General features: G+C 40.4%; 2 protein-coding genes across 2 annotated transcripts in view; both read left to right on the top strand.

The window, feature by feature from the left end:
• Positions 1–20,760, top strand: part of TMEM238 (transmembrane protein 238) — a 196,677-nt gene that overhangs the window by 148,690 nt on the left and 27,227 nt on the right. The gene's annotated exons all lie outside the window — the stretch shown is intronic.
• RCVRN (recoverin) lies at positions 3,821–18,926 on the top strand. The gene is made up of 3 exons (XM_020798790.3): positions 3,821–5,391; positions 13,026–13,137; positions 16,751–18,926. Exons 1-3 carry the CDS (start codon positions 5,011–5,013, stop codon positions 16,837–16,839), a joined length of 582 nt encoding a protein of 193 aa, XP_020654449.1. The 5' UTR covers positions 3,821–5,010; the 3' UTR covers positions 16,840–18,926.

Below are 20,760 nucleotides of genomic sequence, written 5' to 3'. Positions count from 1 at the left end.
ATGCTTACCTATAAGGCCCTAATGGTTTAGGACCTCAATACTTGGCGGAGCACCTGCTCCCACCAAGGTCTACCCGGATCACTCGCACAAGTCAGGAGGTGAGGCTGAGGAGCCTGATGCTGAGGGAGGCCCGGAGGGAAAAGACACGAAACCGGGCCTCCTCGGCGGTGGCTCCTCGCCTCTGGAATAACCTCCCTCCGGAGATTCGTGAGGCACCCACGCTGGGTACTTTTAAAAGCCAACTAAAAACATGGAGGTACATCCAGGCCTTCCCTCCTGTCAACACTTGTCTCTCTTCCCTTTCTTCCTGTTTATTATTTACAATATTTTTGCACTCTATCTGTTATTGATTGTGTTGTAATGTTCTTGTTATTTTAATGTATATATGTCATGTTGGAAGCTGCCCAGAGTGGTAGAATATACTAGATGGGCGGGATATAAATAAATAAATAAATAAATAAATAAATAAATAAATAAATAACTTTCTCCAACCTAGAGATGCATTGGACTGGATTTTCCCTCAGCTCCAGTTAGAACGCCAGTGGGTTGTGACCAGCTGGAAACCTGCGACACTGCATACCTTCATCCTTCCCCACTAATAAGGGGCAGAGATTCAAGCGTGCCATCACTTCTCCATAAACACATACTCCACAAAACAAGTGAATCCTGATGGATTACTTTTGACACTAATCCCGCTTTCCTGACAGATCTGGAGGACAAAGCGGATTGAGCATATGGCCGAGGGGCAGCGAGGGACAGCCAAATTAGCAGTGTCCCATTGCAATTAGTCAGTGAAGTGTTTGTGTTGCGGGGGTGGCTCTTAGGCAATACACCTGGAAAGGAGTGATTCCTACTGGTTAGAGAAGGGGAGAAGAAAGGATGGGGATCATATCTTGGGCCCTCTGCAGAGGATAATTGGACCTAAAGAGTTAGAGAGATTAATGAATTCTTTAGGTTTGTTTATTTTGTTCCTTTGTTTGTTTTTGTGGAAGAGGGGGACCATGGGACCAGGTGGGAGACTGCTAATAACTGGAACTGGAACTTCCCAGCGAGCCTTAGATCTTGGCAGGAGCCTTTGAAGCCTTTCCGGATTGGTAACTCACCATTAAACAAGGTTTGGCGTTCAGGATTCTTGGATTTATGGCAGGGCTGGCCTGACGTAAGAACAAATAAAGGGCATTCCCTGGGAAACTCCAGGGTCGGGAGTGATCTTTTCTCTAAATTAAGATCCCAGGATACAGAATTTAGAAACCTATGTGCTGGCTCTAGATCAACAACTATTAATATTCCCATGATATACCTAGCCAATTTTATCACTGGAATGAGGAAGTAATTTTGAGCCTCTAGTTTTTCAAGCAATTTTAGTCAGTTCATGTACTGATTTTCTAATGTATTTATTTCCTTTATTTTTGTCCAGCTTTTCTTTTAGCTAAAGGTGGCATACATGGTCTGGTTACATATGTTATCCTGTAAACAACCCTGTGAGGGAGGTCAGACTAAGAAAGAAAGATTAACCCAAGAATGATTAGCCCAGTGAGTTTCACAGTTGAGTGGGGATTCGAACCCGAGTCTTCTACGTCCTGCTCCATCACTCTAACCACACTATACACTGACTTTCAATTATTTCATTCCCATTTCTTCTTTCCTCCAGAGGTCTGAAGGAATACATGACTATCTTTCCCCCTTGCTCACAATTTATCTTCACACTATGTGAGACTGTCTATGGTCATAGCTGTGAGGTGATTTGAACCCAGGTCTTTCCAGACTTAGTTCTGTATTCTAATCTGAGCACCACATTATACCAGCTACAATCTGGTCATCTGCTTTTTGTTTACATACCACACAATTGGTCTTTTTTTTTCTTCCCCTTCTTTTACCTATAACAATATCATTTTGCGTAAAATAAAAATTGTTCAAACAGCTCACCTTCAGGCATAGCCTGAAGTTGCCTTCTTGACTGTAGCTCTCAGAATGTCTTAGCCCTAAAATGTATAATCCAAAAAAGTAAATTTCCTGAACGATAATGGGAAATGTAACAACGCTATACTGTACTTACCTAATCCAGAAAAGTGTTATATACTGTATATTAAAATCCAGACTTAAAACTTTGTAAAATCCAGAGGTGATTACAGTATTCTTTTTATGCAGCCACCAGTATGACTTTATTAAATTCTGTTGACCACACTGATTCTTTAAGTTTTAGTAAAAAAATCTGTAAATGACATTTTTTAAAAATTGATGTAGCTGAACATCTAAAATAATTCAAATAAGCACAGTTTGCTGTCCTCTGAAGATGCCGGCCACAGAGACTGGCGAAACGTTAGGAAGAACCACCTTCAGAACACGGCCAAGAAGCCCGAAAAACCCACAACAACCATTAGATCCCGGCCGTGAAAGCCTTCGCAAATACAAATTCAAATAACTAATACTCAATGTGGTGTAGTAGATCGAGTGATGGATTAGACTTGAAATCCACACTCAACAGGGGAAACTTAATGGGGGTGTGGAACTGGTAAAACTACTCCTAAAATACCTCACTTACTTTGAAAGCCCTATTAGAGTTGTTATAAATCAGTTCCAACTCGACAGCACATAACAATCAATTGAAAATAATAGCAACAATAGCAGTCAATTCTAATCTAGGTCCATGTGATTACCAAGACGCACCTTTCCATAAGACGCACCGATTTTTTAGGAGAAGAAAACAGGAAAATATAATCTGTTTTCTTCGCTCCATAAGATGCACAGACTTTCCACCCCCCTGTTTTGTGGGAAAAAAGTGAGTCTTATGGTGCAAAAAATACAGTAACTGCCAAATGCTACACTTAATAGAAACATGCCTAGAGTTTCTGGAAGAAGATAAGAGATCCTGTCTTGATCTGAGCACCCCAAAGGAGGAAAGTCAATTCCAGAACCCAGGGGCAATAAAGAATACACCCTGTCCTTACTGATGGATAAGCTGAAGGAAGGGAAGCTACCGGGAGCACAGCCTGACTTGCAGGAAGGAAAGATGGGTGGGTCAAGGGGGCATTCGGAGCACAGAAGGTGCTCATTTCAGGAGAACAAAGACCCTAATCAGCTTACAGCCCACCTCCCAGATACTTCTGAAAATAATTCACATTATAAAACATCAACATTCCACATAAAATGAATAAAGTATCCGTATGGGCTCTCTGTATGAGGGTGCCCTTGGTTTGGTTGGTTCTTGAACATTGTACACCTTTTCCTGAATAGAACGGGCACTGCTTTTAACTCTCCCATCGAGTTGAGAAGTGAATCGTATCCAACAGGGAAGATGCATAGACTATAATCCAATAGGTGGTTTATGTTAAATAAAGAAAATACCTTAAGTTACAGTGGCAAACTGTCACTTATTAACAAGGTGCTGCTTGCATTCCTGGGTGTGTACTCAATCAGGCAAGAGCCCAAGAAGGCAACCAGTGCCTCATTAATGAGCAACAATCTGCCACCATATCTTACATGAGTTCCTTTTTTCCAAGCATAAATCATCAATAGGATTCTGGCCATATACTGTACTTGTACATGTACACAACAGCCCTGCTCAAGCTCTTGCAGACGCAAGCCTGTGACTTCCTTTAGGGAGTCAGTCCATCGCATATTTGGTCTTCTTCTTTTCCTATTGTCTTCCACCTTTCCCAGCATGATCTTGCGGCATATAAATAAAACTAACAACAACAAAACAACAAAACAAAACAACAACAAAACAAAACAAAACAAAAAACCAAAAAACCAAAAAACCAACAACAACAACAACAACAACAACAATAATAATAATAATAATAGATAATCTGCCTTCTCTTGATATGCGAAAATAGGACAACCTCAGCTCCAACATTTTTGCCTCCAGAGATAGTTCAGGCTTGATTTGATCTAGGACCTGCTTGTTCGTCTTTCTGGCAGTCCAGAGTATCATGAAAGCTCTCCTCTAGCTTCACATTTCATACTCCTAGTGGTTGTTGTTAGCATTTTAAAAAAGGTATGTGTGTCATAGCATTGAAAATGCTGTCCAATTTAAAACAAAAATGAAAGTATGGATGAAGACCACCATCTGTGGCAATGGATAAACAGGTGCACAGTTATTCCTATGTGGCTCAACATTCCCTCTTTATTCAAGTGATAACATAGGCTAGATTAATTAAGTTTAATATGTAAATAGCCATCTATCTTTCTTTGTTTCTCTCACTCACTGTTATAATAGCAGAGTGATTTATGGGACCCAGTTCTATCCAGAATTCTTCTGAACTTTCTCTCAAATAAATATACAGAGGTAAGTAAATAAATACAGTAGATATGTCTACAGCTTTAATCTCTCCCATCACAATGGGTGGGATTTAAAAAGCAGATGGGTTTGTTTGGGTTATCATGACCTTTGTGTCCCTTTTGTCACCTGTTTGACAGTTTACTACCAATACTACTACTAATCCACATTGTACTTTATGGCTTGCAGAGAGAGTATATATATTCCTGGCTTCCGCACAGGAATAACCGTACACCTGTCCATCAATCCCCATATACGATGGTCTTCATTCCTGCCTTCTTACTTTGATACCTTTTCTCTCCCACCACCCACCTTATTTAATCTGCATGCTATGGTCACTCTCAGGAATGGCACATGGGCAGAAAGTTGAGTGAGACCAGGAAGGCAAGAGAGAAGGAGGGGAGTGAAGAAGGCCCACAATGTAGAAATCGGATTTTCCTTGTGCTAAAGAGCTTGGAGCAAATGTGATCAGTGGAACGAAAATAGCCTCTGTTACTTTGTATGTACAAGATGTGTATGTGTGTACGCACATGCAGATTCATCATGGCTACCAGGTGTAGCAAGGAAAGGGCTTCAATGGTCTTAATCCCGCTCATCATCCCACCTCCCACCCTGGGAAGTCTACATAAGAAGGTGCTCTGGGCACCAGCCTTTTCACTGGCTAGGTTGACACAGGACAAAACAGACAAGCCAGCAACATTGGCAAAGCAGGGTGAGCGCAGAGTCACACAATGGGCAATAGTAAGAGTGGAGCCCTCTCCAAGGAGATCCTTGAAGATCTGAAGCTAAACACAAAATACAGCGAGGATGAGCTGTGCAAATGGTATGAGAGCTTCCAAAAGCAATGCCCTGATGGGCGCATCAGTCGCTCTGAGTTTGAGAAGATCTATGCCAACTTCTTTCCCAACTCTGACCCCAAAGTCTACGCTCGGCATGTTTTCCGAAGCTTTGACACAAATGATGATGGGACCCTTGATTTCCGGGAGTACATCATTGCACTCCATCTCACCTCAACTGGCAAGACCAACCTCAAACTCGAGTGGGCTTTCTCACTCTTTGATGTGGACCGCAATGGAGAAATCAGCAAAAATGAGGTTCTTGAGATCGTCACGGTGAGTCTGGGGGCTGTGGGATGTCTTGTCTGATGGTAGAAAATGATAGGCAAGGATAACTGGGGAAGATCCAAGCTAAGAAGTTTCCCATTGCATTACCATATTGATTGCAAATTTCTTTGCATTTGTGGGTTGTAAACTTCTTTGCATTTGTAGGATTAGTGACAAGGGAATTTTTGCCCATTATTGACTGGAGGTGAATTCCCTCAGTGAAGAAGTCGTCACATTCACATCTTTGTTGTTAACAATGTTGTAACTATTATTTTTAGCCCCTAAAACTGCTTGAATTATTCTGGGGTTGATCAAGCCTTCTTATAGTTGACAGATCCCTCCACCCCAGAATTCCATTAATCCCATGCCTAGCTCACTTCAAAACCTTCAGTAAAGGCACAGTTTGGTCCATCTAGGTCAATGGTTCCCAACCCTGGTTCCCCAGAAGTTCTTGGACTACAAACCCCAGAAATCCTGGTCAGCACAGCTAGTGGTGAAGTCTTCTTGGAGTTTTAGTTCAAGAACATCTGAGGACCCAACGTTGGGAACCACTCATCTAGGTGGATCTTAAGTCAAGTGGATCATATCTAGCCCTGGACACTGGTCTCTCCTCTTAAGAGAATCACAGTCACCTGTTGAAACACAAGGGGACCCTAATTAAAAGGGCACGGGAGGGGAGGAATTGAACATATGACGTTTGTGACACCTCTGGAGGTGATGGGATGATAACAGATTACCTTGACTAGAGGCTTTGTTTTTCATCCAAATGGAATTAGCCTTGCCCAGTGGGGGAAATCCAGTTATGCCTGTTTAACTGGATGAGTAGGATTGGCAGGGCTGTACACAGTTCCAAATCCCATCCTAATTTCTATCTCCCTGGCCTCAATTGTCCCCAAGAGGAAACAAATTTTCACCTTTTGAGAAAGAATGGAAGGTTAACCATCTTGGCCTCCAGCAAGCATGTAGGGAGATTCCAATTATGTGAAGGTTTTTAACAATGTTTAGAATTAATAAAGAGTCTTGTGGCTACCACTTTTTGTGTTTGGCACAAACGTTCAGGGACTAGAGCTTACTTCTTCAGAGGTATCATGCATCTGAAGAAGTGGGCCAAAGTGCATGAGAGTATATATGCCAAATAAACATTTCAGTCTTCAACGTACCACAAGGCTCATTGGAAATTTCAAACCTATTTAGCGTTTCACAGGGAAGTACCATTTCCATTGCTCTGTGTGTGGGATCCACCATTACAATTGTCAGGAAAATGAACAAGAGACTGGTTTAAAACATGAAACTCTTGAGGACTGACTGAAATGTGAATGCTGTGTTCAAAGATGTCACAGTGACTTAATATATGTTGGGCCTAAATTGCATCTTTGTGGATTTAATAAAACCATAAGAACATAAATCATCCGTCTTTGCTGTTGCCAATCTTCCTCCATTTTTCTAGTTTCTAGACTCTCCTCTTCATGTTTCGGCCACAAGTAATGGAAAAAAAGGATAGAGCAATCTGAGATTAAAGTTGGATTAGGCAAGGTTAAGTCCCTGACCCTCTCGGTGCAATATTTGCCTTGTTTCAACTGTGTCATCTAAAGGAATAGCTTCCTCTGACCTTGGGAAAGCATGATCGGAAACAGAAAACTTATTTGGGTGTACATCTGAGTATGAAGACAAAGAGAACAAATTTTCTGTTCTTGATTGGGTGGAGGCAAGGGGAAAACATAAAAGGCATTTCCTTGTGAGTGAGGCCTACAAAATATAGTGTAGCTCCTGTCCTGAACCACATTTGTATTTATTCATACACAGCCATCATTAGGTTTTCCCTGACTATTCATCCACACAACAACGTTGTGAGAGAAGTTATTATTATGACCACTGTATAATTTAGGCGAATAGAGACAGAGATAGAAAGACAGAGCTGTTGTCATGGCTACTCCATGAAACCCATAAGCTAAAATGAGAATTTGGCCCCAAGACCTTTCAATCTAATATTAATCGGGTTGGAACTTCTCTGAGGAAGGAAAAGATGAACTATATATGTATCTGATGCCATCCTGAAGTGGCCAGATCTAGCTATGTAGCAGAAGATGGTTGCAGAGTCTTGAAGGAAGTACAACAATTAATCATACTACTTATTTATTTGAATTTTAAATACTGCTATCATACACAAAGCTCAGACAATAGGCATGGGATAATGCTCTAGAATGTTATCTCAAAGTTTTCTCCCACCTAGCAGGAAAACTCATGGAAGAAAAGTTATCCATGTCCTTCCCTTGCTCCCTGCTGTATACTTTTTGTGCAGAAAGGAAATGATGTTCCACATTCCAGTTGGGGAGTATTTAAAAGCCTAAAACGTATTCCCCCATTGTCAGACCATGTTTCCTAGTGGATTTTGAGAGCTGTAATGTAAAATAGTAACATTTCCAAGTTGTTCATAGAATAGATTTTTTTGAATTAATGGAACTAAAAGTAGTTGTGACTTCTATTGATTTCCCAATATCTTCTTCGATCCAGCTCTCTTTTCTCAGTGGAAGTTCCCAATTTGTCTTCCCTCGGTTAATTTCCATACCTCGCACACTGAAGTCAAGTCAACTAATTAATCTCTGATCAGACTGATATAATTATTGCAAATTCACACAGACTAAATTAACATCTCATTAAACATTTCAAGATGGCAGGCTCAGCATTTCCTAAAACACCTTTAGGACATTCAGGTGGGTGATGGAGATTAGGGGAACTGAAACAAGTAACTGTCCATGTTAATTGGAGTAGCCTATAAACGTAGTGTTTCTATTTATATCCTGCATTTCAGCCCACCGGAAGACCTCAAGCCAGCTCGCAATTAAAAATAAACTAGATATTTCCAAATAAAAATACAGAGATGTATGATCTGTTATACAATAAAAGTTCAGGATTGGCGATACCTTTATTAGGCCCACTGAAAAGAAACATTTAGCATTTGTTTTCATAATTAAAAAATAATGTATTCAGCCATGCATCAAAATCTCATGGAGACTGCAGAAAAATTGTAAATGAATGTCTGAAATTTTCATGGCAGAAGAGTCTGCCAGGCATATACTGTATCTTAAGGTGAGATCAGAGCTTGAGACGTGTGTGTGGTTAAACGGTTACCCCTGATACCACATTTCCTGTCAACTCTCTGAAAAGACAAATTATTCATATCCCTCGTGCTCCTTAGTACCTACAAAACATATAAGATGGGTCAGTAATATACTGTACATGTTTCACAGATGGCAAAAAGAAGCTGCATAGTTGTTCTCGAGTATTTTAGCCTAGGGTGCTATCTATTAAATTGCCCTGGCTCCTTTGTGTTACCATTTCTGTATGGTAATGTTTGAAAATCCTGCCTAAACATGGTACTTTAAATACTAAAATGATCTGACTGCAAAGTCTAAAATTTTAATCCGGCCTAGTTGTTTTCAGAACAATTTTTTTTTGCTGAAAAAACCACCCCCTCAGCTTATACTTGAGTCAGTGTCAAAATTACATGTTCTCCCCTGCAGTACAGGTGTTTCTCCGGACTCCCCAGCTCATCTACGGGCACCTGCAGCCTCTGTGGGTGATCCGATGACTCAGGTTAAGTACACTGCATTTCTGCTTCCAGGACACTCCCCTCCTCCTCCTTCTGTATATTCTATGTACTCACCTTCCTCCTCCATCCTCTGTCTCCCTCCATCTTGTCACGCAGCGGTAGAGCAGTAGATAAGCACAGCATCCGGTATGAGTCCTCCCTCCGCAGAAGTGAAGTGTGTCTCGCAGCTCAGAAGGGTAGTATCTTCAAAAACATTTAACCTACTGATGCCCCAATTAATGTAATTTTATTGATATTTATTTTATTTTTGAAATTTACCAGTAGCTGCTGCATTTTCCACCCTCGGCTTATACTGGAGTCAATAATTTTTTTCAGTTTTTTGTGGTAAAATTGGGTGCCTCGGTTTATATTCGGGTCAGCTTATACACGACTATGTATGGTATTTATTTTGTTGAAGTGGGAAAAAAGTTATATATTTTATACATAGTACTGAACTTCAGTAAAAACTGTCAACATTTTGTCAAATTAGTTTGTTTATTCATTTGTTTTCAATAATATAAAAACTTAACTTACTACAAATCAAAAAACATAATCTAATATTAGTGTACCCATCACTGGGACCAGTACAAATATATTTCCTTCAAAGTTTTATTATAATGCCCCATAACCCTTCCAAAATAAAATTATCTCTTGTTTGGGTAGACGGTCTTCATCTTTCAATAATACAAAGTTCAAAAAGTCTTATCATATTTTGACAAACTTATTCTCTTCTAACAATTCCTTTTTAAATTTTAGATCTCATGCCAATTTGTCATTAACTGCTATTTCCCAAACTTGAATATACAATTTAGTTAATTGAAACACATATTTTAATATCCAGTTTCTTGCAATCACTAAGCTGGCTGCCGTTACCATATTCATGATTAACTTTTTTTTTTGCCCAACCACACTGTTCTTCAAAAATAAACGATAGTGCCATTTTTGAGGAAACTTGTATTGCTGTTTGTACCTTTTTTCTATTTCTTTAAATACTAGTTTCCAAAATTATGATACTATTTCATAATCTCACCACATAGGGAAATATGTGGTCCGAATCCCCCTTTTTAATGATAAAAAGGACTAGGCAGCTTATGTGGAAATGTGAAATTAAAACCAATATTCTCAGCACATCAGTCAGCATAGCTAATTGTCATGAGGTTTGGGGATTCTGGTTGTTGTAGTCCAGATATGCTCAGAATGAACTGTTAAGTTAGTTATTTCATCACAGCAACCTGTGATGGCAATTTTTCTCCCAAGTCCTTGATTTTGTTGTGCCTTTAACAGCAGCTTCACATGCAGAAATTAGTCTTCATGCTAGTGGCATACAGGATGGAAAAGGTTTAACTTGCTTAACCTTTTGCATCTAGCTGTGGAGCATAAAGAAGGGAGCTAGGAGGAGAAAAAAAGCATTCCTACAAGAGAAATAGATGAAGCCCTTCTTAATGTGAACATTTGAACAGGGGTGGGGGTTGTAATGTCCTTAACTTGCATATATAAGGGCTGCTTTTTGGAAGAATCGGTAGCAGGTCCAGTAACAGAAATCTGACAGCCCAAACTCCAGTTAAGCAGATTTTTGTTCTGTCAATTCCTGTTTACCAAACAAAACTATTGAAAGGAAGCAAGGAGATACTGTAAAACCATATGAGATTATCTGCCAGTTTCAAGCCAGAAACTCATGAGGACTAGGTTGAGATACAGGTCCAATCTGAACTGAAAGAAAACATGAACCAATATGAAGCTAGAAGACCCTGTATAGTACTGTATATCCAATTTTTGGATGGAGAATGAGGCCCAACACCTCTCTGATTATTGGTAGCAAGAAGGGTAGTAGGGGTCATTTGCTCTTTATGTAACACCTCACGCCCCTCTCAAAACACATAAGCTGTGTTCCTTGGCACTTCTCATTTGGACAAACCTTAAACTACCTACCCAGTCTTTCTCTCAAGCCTCCTGAAGGCGCATGTAATCACTTTTAAGTCCAGGATTAAACCAAGTATTCACATACATTCCTTTCAATTTATCGTCCCCAAAATGGCCTCCAGGATGAGCTGAAGATAGGCAGAGTACGCATTTTAGACCCAGATACTGGTCATCTGAACTTTTGCTTCAAGTGGAAGGGGCAAACGAGCCAAGAGATGGGAAAACATCACATTTTAAAAAATATCTACAATTTCCAAAATCTCATGGGTAGTATTCCGGTGTTTATGATGGCTGGTGAATCTGGGGGCCATAACCCTCAAAACTAATTATCTGTATTATTGAGCCCCTGGTCAATAACATCCACCAGCAGGAAGTAGTAGATTATACAGAGAAATGGGACCCAGCCAAGGTGATGAGAATGACACTATCTCAGCAGCTTCCTTGGAAGGAGTTGAATTGAAAGAAAGCAGCATGGACAACCTAGTATTTTGTACAGTACTCTCCCCCCCCCCCATTTCTTCATTAATCTATAACTCTCTCCCATCTATAGATAGGAGGTTTACATTCTAGGCCAGAGGAGATGAACCACTAGCCTTCAGAATGTTGGTCACTACAACTCCCATCATCCATTTGCTGTGCTGGCCAAGGGAGTTGGTCTTCAGGCACAACCACAACTCTGCAGACCTGCTACAAATCCATTATCTATTTGAACTCCGTTTCTAGGCAATCTCTCTATTCTAGATATGGTGTTGTGGTTACTGTGTAGGAATTGGGTTAGGCTTGTTTTCAAATCCTCAGTGAAAGGTCTTGAGCCACTCTTTCATACATACTGTACAATCTCACATTCAGTGGGAAAATGAGGACCTTTATGCATGCTGCATGTACTCTGAGGTCCACAGATGTAGGGATGTAAATGTGATAAAGAGCAACGCATTGATCAGTTAGAATTATGCACTGCACTTCTCTTGCTTTTTTATAGCTATCCCTTATAATTTATCCATAGGCTCTCCATTGTCCTTCCCCTCCTTTCTCTCTGCAAGTATGCTTTATACTTGCCTATTCCTCTCTGACAGTTGTAATATTTTTGTAACCTATACATTTTAGCATCTTGGGTTAAGGTTCCTGTTGGCCCACCCTATTTAGGGCTTTTTACCAGGTGCTGAAGGACTGGGCTGTAGGTGCAATTAGCCGGATGAGGAGCCATCTTGAATTTTGATTCTGTCAGGATATCTCAAGCCAGTGATATTCTCCTACTCCCCTATTTTGCAAACAAAACGATTAAAGGGCTGAAGCAACTCCACTGTGAGGAAACATTACCTTTAAAAATGGCAACTAAGAGAGTCATGAGGTATATAAAATTTAGCATACTATGGAAGATGACAAAAGGGATTCATTTTTCCCTCCTCCTCTCCTCATATGAACCATGGATGATCCAATGAAACGGAGTGAGGACATACACACACACCCCAGCAACAAAACAAAAATGGGGGGGGGGGCGTAATAAGTTCTTAAACTCTGGAACTTCCTACCACAGGATATGACCTCTGATAGCTTTAAAAGAGGCATAAGCAAATTCATGAAGGAGATGGGCTATCAAGGATTATTAATCATAGCCACTAGGCAATACACCCCTCAATATCAGTTTCTAAGGAACATGAGACTGGTGCTATTGCTCTCATGTGTTGTCCTGGGTTTCCCTTAGACATTTGGTCAACCACTTTGGGAACAGTATGCTTACGAAAAAGAAGTCTTTAATTTGAACCAAGAAGGCTCTGCTATTCACACCTGACTCTGCTAGTTAGTTAACTGTCCTTTTGGGAGGTTTCCCCATGAACATCAGCCACCCTCACTATCACCCAGTCCCTAAGATGATAGGAGTGCACCAGCTACATGTTTAATGCCATTGTGTTTATATTCAGATCCTCTATTACTATGGAGAATGAAAGGAAAATATGAGTTAAGGCTGTTTTGAGGGAGAAGTGAAGTGTCCTGGGTGTTTTTTATCATGCCGGCCCAGGGTCTTGGAAGGTGTCATTAAAAAAATCTCTAATTTTGGAAACTACTAATACCAAGACTGTCTGCTAATACTAAGGGGTTCTATATGGTTAATAATATCCTTCCTTCATTCTTCCAGGCAATATTTAAGATGATCCCCCCAGAAGAACAGAAGACCTTACCAGATGATGAAAACACCCCTCAGAAACGGGCTGACAAGCTGTGGGCATATTTCAAAAAAGGAGAGAATGGTATGTTTTTCCTACTGTCACGACCACCTTTCAGAATATCCTCATATTGCCAAACCTTTGGTACTCCCCTCTTTGATACCCAAAGCGAGCGAGTGAGAAAAGGCGATGGCGGCACTGGTCCCAGTATGAACACACAAGGTTAGATTGAGAATAAAGGTACTTCCAGGCACCAGTCAAAACGAATTGTGCAACTATCCAATTTTTCCTTCCTTAATATTACAGCAAAGGTATGAGGAAGGTATGAGAAAATATGGAAGGGCTGTAAAGCAGAAGCCTCAGTGTCTGGTTACCTCAGCTTCCCATTCCACCACATCATAACCCATGCTGTGTTTGAGGCAAGGCATCACAGAATAAGAGTTTCAACTCATGTGGGGGCACACATACACTCTCCTCTAAAGTTAGCAAGTACGGCTGTTACTAATACAAGCTACTGTTACCGATTCTTCTTAATTCACTCTTTAATGACCCAGCCGTGGTCAGCATTTAAAAAAAATCAGGCTTACTTTTGAATTTTACTGAACATTTGTACCATGCGGAATAGAAAAGTAACTTCTGTGTTATATGGAAGAGTTCTGTCTGGCTTGACAGTTTGCCTGTATTTAAACTTATAAGCCTGAGTAACAAAAACTGTACATGCCTTTTGGACTTTTGTTTAAACACAACAGTAATGTGGATTAGATCTACAGAACGGCGAACCAATGTATTCATGCTAATAATACTTTAAAACATTAACCTCATGACAATGACAGCAACAAAAAGGCTGGGACAAAATTGGTTATTTATGTAGATACTTTTCAGGACATCCTTCTCTCCTACACCCATCCAAGTCAACTGCCATACTGACCCACCTTTGTGAACCCATATGTATTGTCATGGCCCTACGAGCCATCAAGTGTTTTCACAGCCTGTGAACCAACATGTTTGGATTCCTTATCAATATGTTCATAAGTAAAAGATGTTTTCATATCCTTAAAGGTCATTCCAGTGCAAGACTTTTTCCTCCACTGATGGATAGGCAATGAAAGAAAGAGCCTATCAAAGTCCAATACATATGGCACTTTGAAGGCTCCCAGCACCTAAAATTAAAATAAATAAATAAAAATAGAAATTGAAAATATCAATATTTTATGTGGATTCCATACAAATCATTTCAGATGCTGTCAGATTTCCATTTTGCTCAATGACACCCCCGATGAAGCGCAAAAAATTGCCCATTGATTTCTTTCTTGTTAAAAAACACAAAACTGTTTACTTTGCTAATAAAAGTGTGCATATTTAAATATACAGATGATCACATGTGTTGAAATACTAATTAAGTTACACTCAGGCCCTTTGGCACAGCTGAAAGGAATAGCCTGTAGAGAAAAAGACACTCCAAAAATGTTACTTTTATAAAAAAGCATTTAAGGTAAATCATTCAGTATTTGAAACTAGAAGGATACATTGCTTACCTGTAATTGTAGTTCTTTTGAGTGGGTATCTGTGAATTCATTCATATGAATTTAGATGCCTGCACTAAAACCAACCTCAATATTTGTGATACACATTCTCAGAAAATCTGTGATGGGCACATACCACTTCAGAAGTGGTCTACTGCCTTCTCTCACATAGGAAAAAATGCCTCTTCAGGAGGACTCTCAAAAAGTGGTAGATTCTCCTGTGTCAAAAGTTGGAAAGCTACTATCCACAGGGCAATTACAGGGCTTAGACTACGTAACTTCAAAGATCCTTTCCAGCTCTATGATTCCATTGCTGTAGCTGCTTCACAGCTGGATATAGCAGAGCACATAAAAATTTGATCTATGAATCTGAGGATGCTTCCAGCTGAAGCTTTCATCATACTATTGCTGTGGAAATTGAGAAAACTTTTATAGATAGTCCAAATCTTATTCTTTTCAGCTGGTGACCCTCCAGTGTTTCTCCACTGCTTTTTCCCTTCTTCCTCCATTTTGTTTACCCCCCAAAGATCTGTAAGGATAGCTGTTCAATGTCCCTTGTTTAATAACTCAAGGAACTGCATGTCTCAGGGACATCCAAGAAGCTTCCAGTTTGAGCCTTGCCTCTAACGTAAATTTTTTGTGTGGCCTCAATCCTGTCCCCAAATGTGTTGGCAATAAGGGGTAGTCATAGGGACCTATCATTCAAAGTTGTGACTAAACAGTGTATAGAGAACACTGTGAACAAGCCAATGGTGCATGTATATTCAGAAGGCAGTCCCTAAAAGTTTCATATGTTTTACTCCTACCCTATTTCCCCGAAAACAAGACTTAACCTGAAAATAAGCCCTAGTATGATTTTTTAGGATACTCGTAATATAAGCCCTACCCCAAAATAAGCTCCAGTTGAGTGAAACCCTGCCCTCCACCCTTGTGCAGCAACCAGAAGAAGATGGCATGACTGTATTTGAATAAATGCAGATTGTTGTACATGAAAAAAATAAATCATCCCCTGAAAATAAGCCCTAATGTATTTTTAGAGCAAAAATTAATAGAAGACCCTGTCTTATTTTCAGGGAAACATGATAGGTATGTGACTATCAAACTACAGCCAAAGCACCACACAAACCTGAAACATGATTGTTTTAACAGCTTTCACTGACAAATTTTGCATGACGGCCCAGAACATACACAGGCTTACACCCAGGTTTGCTATAGCCGCTAAACAATGCACAAACCTACATTGATCACTTTTCTCTCACTAGAGAACCAATGTACAGTAGCCTAATGGTTACAGTGATGGTCCTTAAGAAATCCTGCTTTAAGTCCTGAGGTAGCCATGATACTCACTGACTTTGAGCTGATCATAGTATCAGCTGGACTTGTTTCATAGGGCTATTGTGAGGACCAAGCAGGAAGGAGAGGCATATACATTGCCTTAAACAAACTGGAAGGCAGGCAGGATAGAATGGTGAGAATAAAATGAAAACTGGCTTCAACAGTTATCAGCCTGATCCCTCGTTGCCCCATCAGTGATACCACTCTTTGGAACCAATGGTGAAAAAACAGATTGCAGGACCTTCTTTATCTTTCAGATGAACACAGACTTGTAAACCAGAACGATGAAACAAAATGTCTCTGACCACTAGAGTATGCTTGACCACAGATCTGTTCAGGAGCTCCGTTTCCCCATAGTGATTTCAGCAGCCTAATTTTTGAGGGGGGTCTGGGGTGTTGTTGTGACTATAGTTAGAAGTATGTCAGTAGATGCCAGTCTTGGTAGTGGCTGGTGCCCATTGCTTTGGGGGGGGGGCAGAAGGCACACTTTGGCAGAGCCAGGGGCAAAAATGGGTATTGATACATACAAGTGGCCAAGCATTCACATACACACAGCAGGCAAGTTCCTGATGCTCCACATCTAGAAACGAGGCAAGCTAGAGTGGAGTGACTGGGGAGCATCCCATTTTCTTTAACAGACCAGCTGTCACTGTATGGTTACTTCTGCCCACCCTCCTATTGCTGTTTGTTTGTTTGTTTGTTTTATATGCCTCCTAAAGGAGCCCAAGGCAGCTCACAATATTAAAAGGAACAGAATTTAAAACATAATAACATAAATATTAAATTCTACACATCTTAGCTGTAACACTCCTTTTTCTTTCTTTCTTTTTTTTTTGCAGATAAACTTGCTGAGAAGGAGTTTATTGACGGAGTTATGAAGAATGATGCAATTATGAGACTCATCCAGTATGAGCCCAAGAAAAAATAGGGGATTTGGTGTAAATGGACAGGAGGAGGTGAAAGCAGAGCTGTACAGTAATAGTATAGAAATGAGAATGTGTGTGTATGAGTGTGTTTGTTGAAAATGTAGGGGGGAAATCAAAACACCTTTGCTCTGTGTGTGTGCGTATGTGCATATGCATGCACAAACATGCAACTCATGAAAAGGGCGAATATTGTAACATCCCTGCTTCTTGTGTGTAAGCATGCAAATGGGAAAAAAAAGAATAAACCAAGTGTATACCTTTTTCTCTACAAGACCCATCACATGTTCTGTTAGCCGTAGCTCCTTTTCTGTTCTTGTCCTTTGATCATCAGACATAACACCTCAACCTGAGCTGGCATATTTGTGTTTTTGTTGTTGTTTTAGGGAAAAGCTGAGGATGAGGAACAGAAAGAAACAAAGGGAGGAAAACTGGGACAATGACTTCCCCAAATAGTACAAGAGAGCAGAGAGTTGCTTTTACCTGGGAAAACTCAGGTTAACAAAGCTTTGCTGACCCATGAAGCTCACTGGATGATGTTGAGCCGGATCAGTACATTGTTAAGAGGATAGAATGACAAAAGCCTATATATAGGCTACTCTGTACTCTTTAAATTAAGGGATACAATGATACCATCCTGATTTACTCTTTTCTTTGTTATTGCTTGGCTCATTTTATTATTTGTTAACCACCCAGAACAATGCGTTGCACTAATGGGGCCGTATATAAATTAATGAAATAATTGAGAAACAAAAGGAACATCTAGAGAGACCTCTTGTTGACAGAAATAATCTCAATACTTGCTAGTCCTATATACCTATATTCGGGGATGAAAGTCACCAGAAGTTTTGGTTCGGAATACTTTTCCTCCTATATGAAAGCCAGTTTCTGGGATCATCCACATCCACTGTTACCTCGTTTTCTCTTCCCCATTTCTCTCTCATGTCCCATTAGTCTTGCTTACCAGTCAACACATTAATAACAGGCAAACTGGAAAAGTCTTAGGGTATTATGTACATACTGTTGTCTACCTGTTTACTACTAGAGGATTCTTAGTGCCTCACCAACATGTGATGCACAAGATCCTTTGTAGGGAAACCACAGTGTTTATTTATTTATTTATTTATTTAACTTATATGCCGCCCACACTACCCGAAGGTCTCTGGGCGGCTTACAGCATTTAAAATACAATAAAAAGGCAAAATAAAAGGGCAAAATAATAAAAATGCAATTAAAATATATATTCTAAAAATTGCCATCAGACCTACAGCTGATATTATTTCAGTTAAAAGCCATTTGAAACAGGAAGGTTTTGACCTGGCGCCGAAATGTCATCAGCGTCGGCGCTAGACGAATCTCAGTCGGGAGGGCATTCCATAGTCTGGGGGCAGCTACCGAAAAGGCCCTTTCTCTACAAGCCCTCCCTCTTATCTCCTTAAGGGATGGCTCTTTCAAAAGGGCCCCCTGGTTAGATCTTAACTGCCGGGTAGGTTTAAAAGCATATAATATAGATGGTTCCTTTCCTGCCAGCTCTCCCCCATCTCCACGATACATAAAGCTGGTAATTTATCCCTTTATGTTTCAGGAGAATTTTGGAAGACTTGTGGCTCCCCATACTAAACATGTTTACTCATTAGTAAGTGCCATTCAGATCAATGGGACTTGCTTCCTGGTACACAGTGTGTAACCTAATATATTTCTCTGAAACAAAGGCCATGGATTTTCATATTAGCAAAAGATTATACCAGCACAAAATCTGTTTTGTTCATGTACTTCTCTGTTAGGGATGATTTTATCCACTTTTTACCTTTACCGTTCCCGAGGATGCAATTACACTTACAAATCCCCCTCTTTGTTTTTTGGAGAGAGGGGTAGGTGGGAGGCCAAAAGGAATCATAGAACTGACATAATTATTTCTAGATGTGGATTTTAATGTACTTTTGTCCCTTTCTTTCCTCTATCTCCCTAGTGTTATTTCTTCCTCCTATAAGAACGGAGTTACTTTCTAGGGAGTGGTTAATTTATTAAAGGGGAACATGTTTAAACTTATGTATTGCGCCTGTTTTTCAATAAAGGGCAATGTGCATAACAAGCTTTGCATTGAGGAGTATGTTCAAAATATTTCCAGATAGGTGGCTATTGGAGGAAATACTGTGATCATATGCTGGCAAAGAGAAAATTCCAGAGTGTGGGAGCAACATGTTTAAACAGCAGTACAAGGGCCAGCTCACCTGCGGAGGGTGAGGCAGATAATTCCTTGACAGAGCCCTCCACGAAGACATCAGTGGCATGATGACTGAGCAGGCAACTGTGGCCCTCCAGATGTTTTTGGAGTCAGCTCCCATAGTCTGCAATCATCATCTATGCTGAGCAGAGCTGCTGCAAAAAATATCTGTGGGGACCACAACCGCCAATTCCCTGCATTATGTGTCCTTTTAGGTCATTTCCTGTTGTCTCCAACTATGTGGAGATCTGACTGGCCCTTGCCTGTGGCTGAAATGAGCACTGTCACGCCACCACACCACACAACAGCAGCAATTTAACTGCTGTCCACCAGTTCACATGAAGGTATTCCTCAGAACCCGCCATGAATTTTCAATAATGGGGCCTCTCCACCCCGTCTCAGGGCTTCAATGCCCTTTCAGTACAGCTGGGGAATATGTCAAGTTGCCACAAGTAGGTTTCCAACTTTTTCACTCCTCACTTTCAGAAAACCAAAGGATCATGTGTTCTCCTCCCCAGTAACTTTCTACTCACAAACCAGATATACCGACCAAAATTCTATTGCTTAGTGCAGTAAATTGCGCTAGAGGAGGCTCATTGAATCAATGCCAATTTGGTGAATCCCCTACTCTAAGTTCCATTGATTCAAATAGGCCTACTCCAACGGTGACCTATTTGAGTCAATGGAACTTACAGAGGATCTGACTTAATAAATCGCTATTGATTCAGTGGATCTACTCTACTACAATTTACTATATTAAGCAACAGGAGTTTGGTCACTACATGAACACTAAATGTTAGAGATAGCTTGGTTGACCAATTCTTTGCTTGTGTATTATTAACAGCAAGTTAATAGCGGCTCAGCAGGCAGAAAGCTGTCAGACAAGGCTATCCCTACTAGAGACCTGTTGCAAAGTGTTTCAGCTTTTTAATTCCTTATCTGCCTGAAATTACATATCCAGACAGACAGTTTAAAAGGAAAACACAACGTTGAAATTTAAATTCTCATTGGAATAAAAGTTTGAAGGGTCTGAAGAGTTGCACAACACTCCATCATCAGGGCAAGGTTTCACCTGGTTAATACCTCTCTTACCTGCTCATTCAAAGGCAAAGGGAGCAATATTGGCCCAGCAAATGCAGGAGTCCCATCTTTCTAACCCAATTTTGTCCCTCTACAGCTTTGATTTGACATATGATTAGAAGGGTGGGGTGGGGGGGGGAGGTTGGAGGAAGTAGGGTTATATAACCAGTCTGTTTCCCTCTGGCTCCACAGAGTTTTAGCCACAAGCCAATTAGCGCTGATCCATACTAATCCCCATGTGGAGAGGATGCTGTAAATATGGTTGTAAGAAGCTTGTGGTAATCAGCCAGGAAACTAGAGCAAGGTGGGGGCGGGGAGGACTTGTCTCCTTCCAGCTCTGAAATTCTGTTTCCCAATCATATTTCTCATCTCCCTCCCTTTTCCCAGCTCTTGTATCTTCTGAAGTAACAGTAACAAAGATATCATTATACAAAATAAAAATAAAACCCACAGAAGCTGAAGCCTAGTCCAAAATACCACACACATACATACAGGCAATCACATGAACAGTTTTAGCATTTTGCTGGTCACCTGTCATACACTTGAACGTGCAACAGAGCATGCATGAGATAAGACAGCAAGGATTCTGCACACTGCTTTAATCTATGCAATACCGACACAA

This window comes from Pogona vitticeps, chromosome 6 (genome assembly GCF_051106095.1).
Source record: "Pogona vitticeps strain Pit_001003342236 chromosome 6, PviZW2.1, whole genome shotgun sequence".
NCBI lineage: Eukaryota > Metazoa > Chordata > Lepidosauria > Squamata > Agamidae > Pogona > Pogona vitticeps.
Note: the sequence above shows the minus strand (reverse complement) of the source record. Positions and strands in the feature narration are given on the sequence as shown.

Coding starts and splice junctions, on each gene's coding strand:
- RCVRN (XM_020798790.3), top strand. CDS start 5,011: ATGGGCAATAGTAAGAGTGGAGCCCTCTCCAAGGAGATCCTTGAAGAT. Junction 5,392..13,025: donor AGGTTCTTGAGATCGTCACG/GTGAGTCTGGGG, acceptor TCATTCTTCCAG/GCAATATTTAAGATGATCCC. Junction 13,138..16,750: donor TTTCAAAAAAGGAGAGAATG/GTATGTTTTTCC, acceptor TTTTTTTTGCAG/ATAAACTTGCTGAGAAGGAG.